We start from the raw sequence: 12816 nt of genomic DNA, 5'->3' as shown, positions 1-12816 counted from the left end.
TAATACATTTTAAAAGTCAATGGGATTTTAAGGTTCGATTCAAACAATGTTTTCTAGAAATGTGTCTATGACGTAAACGCCTGGAAGCAGGGGCAGACGGGGTAACTACCCCATACCCAGACCTAATAGGGGCCCGTAATTATTCGGCGTTATATCGGAAGTGGAAGCACACACCAGAGTGGAAGCACACTTAAGAAAGTGGTACCAGGACCTTAAAGAAGGAGACGGGTTGGATAATTCGACATGATGATTTGCCAGATAATGTTTTCTGCCTCGTGTACAGATGGAAAAATATTTTTTGCAAACCTTGCGGAAAGTCCTTTTTGCGAACCGTTGTAACGAATATCTCTTAAGTAGTCTTTACTCATGATTTTTTTTTTAATTCAATTCCTCAAACTGAACATAGCTTATTGTGCTAAATACTGCATCGAAAACATGCAGAAAATACCCCAGAACTAATAACAACATGGCTACAAATTTGACAATGTAAAGCCCTGACTCGCATTCGGACACGGGCTGGCAGGATGGCTTAGATGTACGTACATTCGCCTCTAAGCTGTCTCGCCTGGGTTTGAATGTCGGCCCAGCTATAAACTGTTATCACAGTGTTTCACAGAAAGGGTGATTCATCAATGTGTGTGTTCATCCCTGGGATGGACGTTAAACTGGGCGTTCCATCTGCCAGCATAAGGTGGTAGACATTAAAGATCCCACGGTGTCCTTCGCGAAGAGTAGCCGAGCTATTTCCGGAACCCTGAACAAATTCCAAATTCCTGCCTGAACCTACAGAGGGCATTGATTACATCAGGCGGCATAGCCGCCTGACTGAGTGACTGTCTAACTGACTGACTGCTTGAAGAAGATCGTTATGGGTTTAAGAGCTCGTCGACGAGCTAAAAATGGTAAACCAGCATAAAACAAGAATAATGCGATTTACTTCCCAGCCAAAATTATGTCCGAAAGCAAAGGAGCAGTGTGTCCTTCATCTGCCTATTTCTGCCAAGCCCATCATGGTACTTTTCACTTTTGTAGATACATTTGCCTTCCTGCTTTTTCCACTCTGAATTGCTCATGGTTGCTTCACCAATGTAATGACAAATTAAGGTAAGCACAAAACAAAGTAAAGATGTTCCGTGCAGCAAAAAAAAACTTTAAAAAGACAGCCTGTTCATGAAGGACTTGGGGCGGGGGGGAACTTGCTGTCGCTGACCCCAACAGAAGTAACGTGGGTAATATTTATATAGTCACAATATGGTGAATATCGCTGGTGTTGTCTTAATGGTTAGGTTGGTGGGCTTGGGATCCTGGGATCCTGAGTTCAAATCCCACTTGGCTGTGGAATTAATACCAGGTGGGGTTGACTCAGCCTGTCATCCTTCCGAGATCAGCAAAATGAGTGCGAGCTTGCTGGTAAACTGTGTCGGAGTGGTGACCTGTCCAGGATTGTGTCCAATAGCCAAGGAGACTGCTTAAGCAGCACCAACGCTCTGCATAGAGTATGGTCATGATGGATGGATGGAATATGGTGAATCTGCAAATGGCGAATCCTCGAATGTTATGGGTGGAAACCCGATCGCATTATTTCCCGATTCTCCTTTAAATTCAGTCTCTCTATTTTCATTCCAAACAGCATCATTCAAATCACAAAATAATACTAAACCATTAATATAAAAAATACAATGTTACAAACACTCGTAAGGTAAACAAAGCATTTCATTGATGTCACGGTGAATCTACAAATTCCGAGTCTGCAAATGTCACTGATGGAAACCACTGAACTGAAAATATATGGAACGCTCATAAACCGTGAAAAGTGGAGCTGCCGTGCCGCCATCTTGGTTAGCACAACTCGGATGACTCGCTTCACAGATTTAGTTCGTTTTGAACGTGTCCCAGACTTTAAAAGCCAGATAACTATTAAAATGCCATTTTGTGTGGGCATAAACTGCTCCAATCGGTTACGAGAGGATTGTGTAAAGACGTTTCACAGGTATTTTTTTAATGTTGATGAACTGGAATAGTGTAATTTTACTCTGAATATCACTGCGGTATCACAGCTTAATTCATTTGGCATTCATCTACGTGACTTTACTCACGTAAGCTTATGCAATAGAGCAGCGTCTGTCGGTGAGTGATTCAGCCAGTCAGTCAGTAAGTCCGTAAACACTTCACTCATTATCGCTTTCAACAAACACGCTACTTTGATGAAACTTCACCACAAGCTTCATATGTGATGCCTGACGAAAGTGTATTGACCGCATCAAAATCTGCACTCATTAAGGGGTCTATGGGAGGGGGGGTGGTTGACCCTCCCCCCCCCCAAGAAAATAGGTATTTACTCTCTTCTCTGAAACGACATAAACAATTTTGATGAAACTTGACCACAACCTTCATCACCCGTGATCTACCAAAGTGTATCAACCGCATCAAAATCTGCACTCATTAACGGTTCGATGGTGCAAGGTGTTGACCACCCCAAAATATGTATTTGCTCTTTTCTCCGAAGCTATACACACAATTTCTATGAAACTTGATCACAATCTTCATCACCCGTGATGTAACAAAGTTTGTCATGGCATTAAAAAACAAGAGTTGGTGTCAAAGCCACCCAATGCTCACCTTTTTATACATTTATCGTTTTTAAAAGACTAGTCTAATAATTAATATTTTTTTATAAAGCATTGCAGTGAAGTATAATTATAAAGCAATATATATATATATATATATATATATATATATATATTTGTATATTGTAATCAGTAACAAGAGCGCAAGTGAGCACAATGTACGCCCGAACAAGAAGGTATATACAGAATTGTGCTACTACATGGAAAACAGCATCCTGGTTGCCATGGCAACCACTTTAGATGACGAACGTATGTCGCGACACACCGGCTCCACAGTCTGTACCTATGTACCAAATATGAAACGTGAAAGTTGAAAACTTTGGGAGTTAGAGTGCAGACAGGAACGGATGGAAAACAGCATCCTGGTTGCCATGGCAACCACTTTAGATGACGAACGTATGTCGCTACACACCGTCTCCACAGTCTGTACCCGTGATGTAACAAAGTTTGTCATGGCATTGAAAAAAAAAATCAGGGTCTAAGGAGGTCTGCGGTGGGGTTTAAGTGACTGTTGCTTCTGATCCAGGTGAGCTTCAGGATGTGTAGTCCTATTTTTATGTGGGGAGGATGAACGAGTGTATTTATGTTCACGTCCACCATGGTGCCGGCGATGGCAAGGCAGCTTCGAGGCGAGTGTGCAACGGTAAGCCAGGTTATTGTCCATCTGAGGGACGGCACACACACGTTGATTAATCACCCTATGCCTGCAGCAGACATGCACATTCTTTCAATGCTTTACCTTGCCAACGATTAGGGCATCCCATAGATAATATAGTTATTGATATTTGATCACTTTGATCTGCACAATTTTGATACATAATAAATAAACGATAGGTAAATTCGTCTTTTTTATTTTGACCAAAATAATAATAATATGGGGGCAGACTTGATCTTTGTAACTTTTATTAAAATGGCCCTCGTTCTCAATGCTCCCAAATGAACAACATTTGTTCTTGAACTTTATTGTGAAAAGGAAAAGATAAATCAAAGTGTTGTAGTTACTCGGATAAGTTTACTTTTGAAAAACTATCATCCAAAAGGTGAAAAAATGGGATCATTTCTCATTCTAAATTGCATGCAAATGAGATGATGGAAATCGCCTTCACCCAGCATCCATCGAGTGCGAGTCAAGATGGCATCCGGTAGCTTCGCTGTGCTCTGTGTGTTGTGAATGGCAATGAGCATTTTATGTATTTTCAGTTCAGTGCTGAAAATCCGATCACATTATTTCCTCACTTTCCTCATTTTTCTTTAAACTCGATCTCTATATTTTCATTCCAATCACAAACTAGAAGGGCACTCGCTAGAACGCATACCTCCACCGCGTAATGCCTGATCCACGAGAACATATCGGGCCCAATACATTTTTGAAATATAATGCTATACAGTACTATATCTCTCAATGGTGAAGAATCACTTTGAAAATTAAATAATTCTCGTATCCAGATCCGGATTCGTATCTTCACCAAAATCGAATCAATTCTTCCTTGCCGCACACCCAACCTTTCCACCAAGTTTCATCCGAATCCATGGACTTTCATCCGAATCCAAAGTACCATGGACAAATGACTCCCCACTGTGGGCTGGTGCTTCTGCTTCCCATCTTTCCCCACTTCAGAAAATGGAAGATAGGGCTCTCCAAGTCTCATACCATGGAATATAAAGCCCTCAGTGTATTGAGACCATCTAATCCAAGAAAGTAGAATATCAGGTTCTGCTTCTGCCTAACCAAGGCACGTTGATGGCCTTGCAGTGTTTTATGTATTATCTTGTATTTTTCCCACAGCCCCCATCTCTTTGTTAAACCCCTGGCTCCCCACCACCCCCCTTTTCCTCCAGGTTGTACACATTCTATCAGAAACCATTTTCTTTTTATCCTTTCCAAGTCCAAGTTTAACACCCACCTCCATTCATTCATGTCTAAAAGTGTGGTGTCTAAAAGTGTCGTTCACCTGAGCGAAATTTGGCTTATCGTGTCTTCCTCTTAACAGAAGTATCGGCTTGGTGTTGGCTTAACGGTTAAGCTGCTTGGTTAAAGATCCTAGGGTCTTGAGTTCAAGCCTCTGTTGGGTAATTGAATTAACACCAGGTCGGGTTGACTCAGCCTGTCATCCTTCTGAGGTTGGTGAAATGAGTACCAATGTGCTGGTAACAGGAGCATTATATTAGCAGCACAGCTGCACTCCCAGAAAATGATGCAGCCAAGCAACTACAGACTGCATATGAATAAATAAATAAAACAAGTGTACTGTTTACATCGTGCTGCACTTGAAATGATTTCGATACTTAAATATTTTTGATTCTCTCGAAAATCATCATAACTTTCAGAGCTGTTACTGAAACACTTTAGAACAAGTTGGCATCTGCACTCAACCTTCCTCTCACTCCTCACAAAGTGCTGTTCCTCATTATCGCTGTCTGTCATTTTTGGTCTTCACATACCACCCTCACTTAGGTGGTGCAGCTCCTTCGAGCCATGGATGAGGTGACACGTCGGGCCTCGGAGGCAGAGTGTGGCCTTGCTTCACCTGAGCGGCCTCAAGGCTTGGCAGCAGCAGCCCAGCTGTTGCAACGCTTGGCAGGCCTGACGACTGAGCTGGGTGCACAATCTGAGCGAGCCTGTGAACTCAGAGAATCTGCCTGGGCAATGGCCGCTCAGGGTAGCGAATCAGCGCGTGAAGCTGTGGAAAAGGCTGAGCCTCTTGTGACGCGGTACGGGCAGTTGGGTTACCAATCAAATTAATGCACAGGCACATCACTTTCATTCAACTTAATGTTTTCCTTTGGAAGAATCTATCATCAGAACAAGAAGAAAATTCGTTTTGAATAACGAGCAATTATATTCAGTCAACAGCAGGTGAGAAAATAAATAATAATATTCTATTGCTTCAAGGAATTATAAGGAACTTTAACTCAGGAGGAGACCATTAGGCCTATATATGAACCTGCACCATCCTACTAATTAATACTAAGTATCCCTTACCCCTACAGCTTTGACATAAGTATCTAATTCAATTTTACAACTGTCTACTTTCTGCTCTTGACCTTTCCAGGAACACTATTTCATGCTTTACTAACTACTCTCCGAGTGAAAGACCCCTGCCTTACTCTCATCCTGTCTCTCCTCTTCTTTAAACTCAGGCTATAGTCCCTAATTCTGTCACTGTTCATTCTGCTGAAAAACTTTTCTGCACTTATTTAGTTATGCCCTGGATGGACGCACACACACACGATGGCAAAAACCTGTCTCCTGCTACACGGTGGATGGGCGAATGATGCTGGGAACTGAAGTTTGAACATCATGTACTAAGTGACTTGTCAACTGTTTACGAACAGCCATTTGATTCATATAAACATTCAGTGATCACTCATAATGTCCTGGTCCTGCATTTAATATTTGTACGTTCTCATCCACAAGGCTTATCCCTCTTTCACACAAGCCCAAAAAAATAGAGACTTTTAAAAGACAGCCTTTCCCTTGTCACCTGAATCTTTTTTTTCTATTGGGGGCAGGCTGGAAACGCTGGAGGAATCTGCAAAGTCGCAACGTGCCAAGTTGGAGAGTAGTCGAGCCTTGTTCGAGTTCTACCGTGCTGTCGAACTAGAATTTTCATGGTTGAGGGAGGCATTCAACCTCGCTGCCTCTCAAGAATGTGGTCACAGCCTTGCGGATGTGACTGCATTTGAAAAACGTCATCAGGTGATACCTGTTGAAAAAGCAGAAGGTCTTCTTGGTGGTTTTTTTTACACATTCTGGTTGCTTTGTTGGGGGGACAAATCGTTTATTTTAAGTTTAACCAGAGAGTTGGTGTCAAAGCCACCCAATGCTCGCCTGTTTATACATTTATCGGATTAGTCTAATAATATTTTTTTTATAAAGCATTGCAATGAAGTCTGATCCAAATAATTTTAAAGTAATATATGTATTTGTATATTGCAATCAGTAAAAAAATAGTTTGTTAGATAAAAACATTAGAAAGGAAATAACTTGCACCAAAAACTTTAACATTTTCATGCTCACACCGGGGGTATCGCTATAGCTCTCTGTTCTTCGAACAGGCGAGCTAAAAATGACAAATACATTTACGTGTCATTGGTCTGACATTATGATGCAGTGGTACCGCACGTAGTTTGATCTGTCTAGCTGGAGTTGGATTCCCCAACTGACTACAAACTGTCACATCCTGGCCACAGGCCAAGTCAGGCATTCGACTGAAGGTGCAGGAATTTGAAATTTCTAAAGGAGGTCAGAAATAACTCACTGACACCTCACGAAAGACACCATGGCAACATGACCATCCACTAACTGGATGAGTTTATTATGGCTGAGTCAAGAATTGAACCTATGCCAGACAGTTCAGAGGTGAGTGTGCATAGCCCAGGGCTATCTTGCCAGCTCTTTTGGTGCTTCCCAATCTGTTACCTTAATGGGGCATGAAGTGATTCTGGGAAATTTCTCCCCATACACCCCCCCCACCCTCTCCAACCCCTCTTCCTCATACACACCCTTTCCCCTACATATATCTCGTCAATGCTTTAAAACATGATAACAGATGAACAACAGTCAACATAATAGCAATGTAAACGATTTATAATTTCAGAAAATTCCTTAAAGTTCATCTTTTAAAATATATTCAACATCTGTCAATATTTTTGGTACCATATCTACACAATAAGAGAGCCGTTTGTCTGTCTGCGCATGTGTGTCTGTGTATCACCATTTTTCTCAGAGATGGCTGAACGTATCTTCATCAAACTTTCAGGGGTTTGTCAGTGAGTGCCAGGGAGTGTTTTTGGGCAAAAACAAAAATTCTAAAAGTTTGAAAACAAAAAAAAGTTCAGTTTTTTCTTTTTTTGGTTTTTAGATTTTTTTTTTTATTATCGCTGTATAGTGCCGAAGCCTTTTTGATTAATGACTTATATTCAAGTACAGATACATATGAATAAATACAAAAACAATCACCAGAAATTTAAATACAAATAAACGCTTCCGGAAGCAGTCGAAGTTAGCAGCACATCTTCCTGAAAGTCACCATAGTTATAGATCGGAGTCAAACTTAACCCAGAAACATCAATGGTACATTCACCAACATCCATTCGATGAATAACATACGATTCCACTTCTAAGGTAACATTTTTACAATGCCTCTTGGTCAATAATCAACAAGGTGTTTACAAAGTCCCATTACCCCCTCCGCAGAACCTTGTAAATGAATATAATGAACACACAAGAGGTATGAATGTAAACTATGAATACACAAGACTTTCATTGTCATAAAAAAACAAAGTATTAACATGAACATATATATACATGTAACGTACCAGTATAGATGATATTGGTAGTGGAAGAGGGGGGTTGAGGGGAGGGGGTAGCTGGACTTTGTGACCACCCTGTAGGGTACAGTACATTTCTCTATGTGCGAAGTTGATTTTGTGATCTCTTGGTTTCGGGTCTCATGGTCATGGTCACAACTGAAAGTTACAATTCCACAGGGTTTCCGCAAATTTCACGGGATTGTGAGTTGGACATGTGACCGTGACGGGCCATTTTAAAATCTCTCTATGGCTCATAAGGCTTTGTAGCTCGGTGAAAGGTAATATTGTTACGAATTTGGAAGCCTTGTGCACACAGACATTCAGGTCCCCATAGCTCAGTTATTTTGATAAGTAAATGTGGATAGGTAGCTCCCTTTCCCTTGTTTAATGGGTAATTAAATGTTCATGCGCTGTGGAGTTATTTTGATAGTCAGGGGTTTTTTTTCATTTTTACACCCCTTTTCACTACAACAACACGCCTTCACCTCGCTTCCTCCCACCATCCTCCACCGGCACCATTGCACGTGTGCGTGTCAGCACGTACGTGGGCAGAGCCCACGCAGGACCATGTTGCTCTGCTTGTTTGAGGGGCTGTCCTTTGCAAGAAGGCGGAGCCGTAACACACGATCCGCCCAATGAGAGAGGGCCACGCATGAGCGGACCATGCCGGAGAACGACGAAGGAAAGGAGAGCAAATAATTGTGGCGGATCTGCTTGAGCGTGGAGAGGAAGAATTTGCGCCCCGTCTGCTCGCATCTTGCTGATGCCTGGCTCGTCTGCTCGCATCTTGCTGGCGCCTGGTTCTTCTGTTCGCGTCTCGCTGGCGCCTGGTTCTTCTGTTCGCGTCTCGCTGGCGCCGGGTTCTTCTGGTCGCATCTCGACGCTGGTCTGGTTCACTCGTCTCGGCCAAACTGCACGAGGCGGGGCAGGTACCTTCTCCAGACCCAGTCGGTTATACCGACTGAAGACTCATCGGGTCCATTTTCTTTTTGGGTGTGTGTGTCTATCTGTGGGCCCGTCTATAAGTAGGAATTGTTTTAGTGCCCTTTGCTGTACATACTTGCATTTCTTGTAGTTGGATAACTCTGCTCCTTGTGTGCTCCCTTTTCCCCACATTATAAAAAAAATCCCCTGTTAAATGTTTCAGCTCGTTTCTGTGTTTCTTTCATTGGCTTAGCACGTTGCATATTGAGAAATTGGCAAGCGGAAAATTGTACATTTGGACCGAAGGGAACTTCCGTAACCATCCGCTCGGGTTACGCACAGGTAGATCACGCATACGGCTCGTCCCTTACGAGTGCCGTTGAGGGTGTGAATCCTCAGTAGATCGCCACGTGGGCCTCTAGGTATTTTGAAGTTTGGCAAATAACCCTGTCCCACGTGGTTGATTTATTGATGATTCACGGTCCTGGAAGGGACCCATACCTTTCGGAAAACTCCGAAAGGTACGATCTAGATTCCTAGTATTCGGCAGAGTCGACCCTACTGCTCCACCTAGCGGTCGTGCTCACAACCGACGCCCAGCTCCACAACAATATTGCATGATCCCTGGTCCCATTCCTTTGTGAGTGTAGGGAAGTGGTTTATGCCCCCGCAAAAAATATACCTGGCAACGCCGGGTACCCCTGCTAGTACTGAATAAAGCATCAAACTCAAAAAGGACACCAGTTTCCATAAACTTAGCAAATTGTTTGTGCATTTTGTTTTCCTGCAGTTTTATAAATCCTGAACATGCTCTCATGAAGTTGCATTATTTGTCTCATCCACCTACTCCTTACATTGCCCTCTTCATGCAGGCACTCGAAGCAGAGATGCAGACACATTCTTCCATGGCAGCTGCTGTGGCCAAACAGGGTCGTGATCTAGTGTCTGAACACCATTCTGACAGCACGGCAATCTCTCAGTGTGTGCATGAGCTGGAAGAAGCAGTGGTGCAGCTGCACAATGACATGGATGCTCGCAAGAAACTGCTCCTGCTTGCCCACGAGATGCTATCTACATATACTGAGGTAAGCTCTTTCTTTGTCTGAATTTGGTTGTGCTTCTAACTTCCAAACTTGCATGGATGTTGTTCTTATTGTTCTTGATGGGATTTTATTATTAATTAATGTAACAGTAGTATTATCATTGTTGTTACCCCATGCACGCAAAGCGAAAAGCGCGGTTAAGTAAGTGGTTCATGTACGTCCATCTGTCTGTCTTGTCTGTCTTGTCTGTCTTATCGGTTTAAGATCGAGGAACAACTTATTTAAATCAAACGTTATCTTATGAGCATGAATAAGTAGACAAGTTTGCTGTTTTACAGCACTTTGACTCTGAATTCTTCTCAATAATAATATATCAATATATCCGTGAGATCATATTTTATACTCTGTCTGCCTGCTTGGCAATTAAACAAAATTAAAACCATTCCAACCAGGAAAGTTACTGTTTTTAAAGTCATCATGAAGAACTAATGTAACGTGGTTGATAGGGTGATGTAATAGACAGTGGTAAAACCATAATTAATTTATTTTTAAGCCTTTAAACCTTTATTTAAATTGAATCATGTAATTGAACACTGAAGAACATAAATCACCTTCATCATTCTTTCATGAACCATTATGTATATATATATATATATATATATATATATATATATATATATATATATATATATATATATATATATATATATATATATATATATATATATATATATATATAATAGCCATCCATCCATCCATTGGGACCATACTCTGTGCAGAGCCTTGGTGCTGCTTAAACAGTCTCCTTGGCTATTGGGCACAATCCTGGACGGGTCGCCGCTCCGACACAGGATACCAGCAAGCTGGCATTCATTTTGCTGACCTCGGAAGGATGACAGGCAGAGTCAACCCCACTTGGTATTAATTCAACAGCTGAGCGGGATTTGAACTCATGACCCGAGGATCCCAAGCTCACCACTCTAACCATTAAGCCAACACCAGGCATATATACAGTGGGAAGAACAAGTATTTGATACACTGGTGATTTTCAGGTTTTCCCACTTACAAAGCACGTCGAGGTCTGTAATTTTTATCATAGGTACACTTCAACTGTGAAAGATGGAATCTCAAACAAAAATCCTGAAAATCACATTGTATGATTTTTCAACAATTAATTTGCAATTTATTGCATGAAATAAGTATTTGATACATCAGAAAAACAGAACTTAATATTTGGTACAGAAACCTTTGTTTGCAATTACAGAGATGAGACGTTTCCTGTAGTTCTTAACCAGGTTTGCACAGACTGCAGCAGGGATTTTGGCCCACTCCTCCATACAGATCTTCTCCAGATCCTTCAGGTTTCGGGGCTGTCGCTGGGCAACACAGACTTTCAGCTCCCTCCAAAGATTTTCTATTGGGTTCAGGTCTGGAGACTGGCTTGGCCACTCCAGGACCTTGAGATGCTTCTTACGGAGCCACTCCTGAGTTGCCCTGGTTGTGTGTTTCGGGTCGTTGTCATGCTGGAAGACCCAGCCACGCCCCATCTTCAATGCTCTTGTTGAGGGAAGGAAGGAGGTTGTTGGCCAAGATCTCGCGCTACATGGCCCCAACCATCCTCCCCTCAATACGGTGCAGTTGTCCTGTCCCCTTTGCAGAAAAGCATCCCCAAAGAATGATGTTTCCACCTCCATGCTTCATGGTTGGGATGGTGTTCTTGGGGTTGTACTCATCCTTCTTCTTCCTCCAAACACGGCGAGTGGAGTTTAAACCAAAAAGCTCTATTTTGGTGTCATCAGGCCACATGACCTTCTCCCATTCCTCCTCTGGATCATCCAGATGGTCATTGGCAAACTTCAGACGGGCCTGGACATGCGCTGGCTTGAGCAGAGGGACCTTGCATGCGCTGCAGGATTTTAATCCATGACGGCGTAATGTGTTACTTATGGTTTTCTTTGATACTGTGGTCCCAGCTCTCTTCAGGTCATTGACCAGGTCCTGCCGTGTAGTTCTGGGCTGATCCCTCACCTTTCTCATGATCATTGAGGCTCGACGAGGTGAGATCTTGCATGGAGCCCCAGACCGAGGGAGATTGACTGTTATCTTGAACTTCTTCTATTTTCTAATAATTGCGCCAACAGTTGTTGCCTTCTCACCAAGCTGCTTGCCTATTGTCCTGTAGCTCATCCCAGCCTTGTGCAAGTCTACAATTTTGTCCCTGATGTCCTTAGACAGCTCTCTGGTCTTGCCCATTGTGGAGAGGTTGGAGTCTGATTGATTGAGTGTGGACAGCTGTCTTTTATGCAGATAACGAGTTAATACAGGTAATGAGTGGAGAATGGGAGGGCTTCTTAAAGACAAAACTAACAGGTCTGTGAGAGCTGGAATTCTTACTGGTTGGTAGGTGATCAAATAATTATTTCATGCAATAAAATGCAAATGAATTATTTAAAAATCAGACAATGTGATTTTCAGGATTTTTGTTTTAGATTCCCTCTTTCACAGTTGAAGTGTACCTATGATAAAAATTACAGACCTCTACGTGCTTTGTAAGTGGGAAAACCTGCAAAATCGGCAGTGTATCAAATACTTGTTCTCGTGTGTGTGTGTGTGTGTGTGTGTGTGTGTGTGTGTGTGTGTGTGTGTGTGTGTGTGTGTGTGTGTGTGTGTGTGTGTGTGTGTGTGTGTGTGTGTGTGTGTGTGTGTGTGTGTGTGTATGTGTGTGTATATATATCTTTTCGATTTTTAAAAATGATCTTTAAAATCATTATTTTCTTAAAACGAGCAGAGTACCCACCCGACGGGCGATCTTGTTCCAAGCATGCAACGCGTTCTTCTGACGCACACCTTTATTTGGGCGGTGTATAGGCAACTGACAGCTCTGTATAGACAAAAAACAAATAACC

The 12816-nt window shown here is 42.3% G+C and overlaps 1 protein-coding gene across 2 annotated transcripts in view; it reads left to right on the top strand.

Moving 5' to 3' along the window:
* The window catches only part of SPTBN5 (spectrin beta, non-erythrocytic 5), a 325418-nt gene that overhangs the window by 215001 nt on the left and 97601 nt on the right, over positions 1–12816 (top strand). For both annotated transcript variants that reach the window (XM_085863420.1, XM_085863413.1), the window contains 3 exons: positions 5083–5339; positions 6141–6327; positions 9740–9952. In XM_085863420.1, coding sequence (XP_085719546.1) covers positions 5083–5339; positions 6141–6327; positions 9740–9952 — 657 coding nt within the window. The remainder of the gene's footprint in view (positions 1–5082; positions 5340–6140; positions 6328–9739; positions 9953–12816) is intronic.

This window comes from Eptatretus burgeri, chromosome 2 (genome assembly GCF_056783735.1).
Source record: "Eptatretus burgeri isolate ZD-2024b chromosome 2, Ebu_testis_v1, whole genome shotgun sequence".
Lineage (NCBI taxonomy): Eukaryota > Metazoa > Chordata > Myxini > Myxiniformes > Myxinidae > Eptatretus > Eptatretus burgeri.
This window is presented reverse-complemented; position numbering and strand designations above follow the sequence as displayed.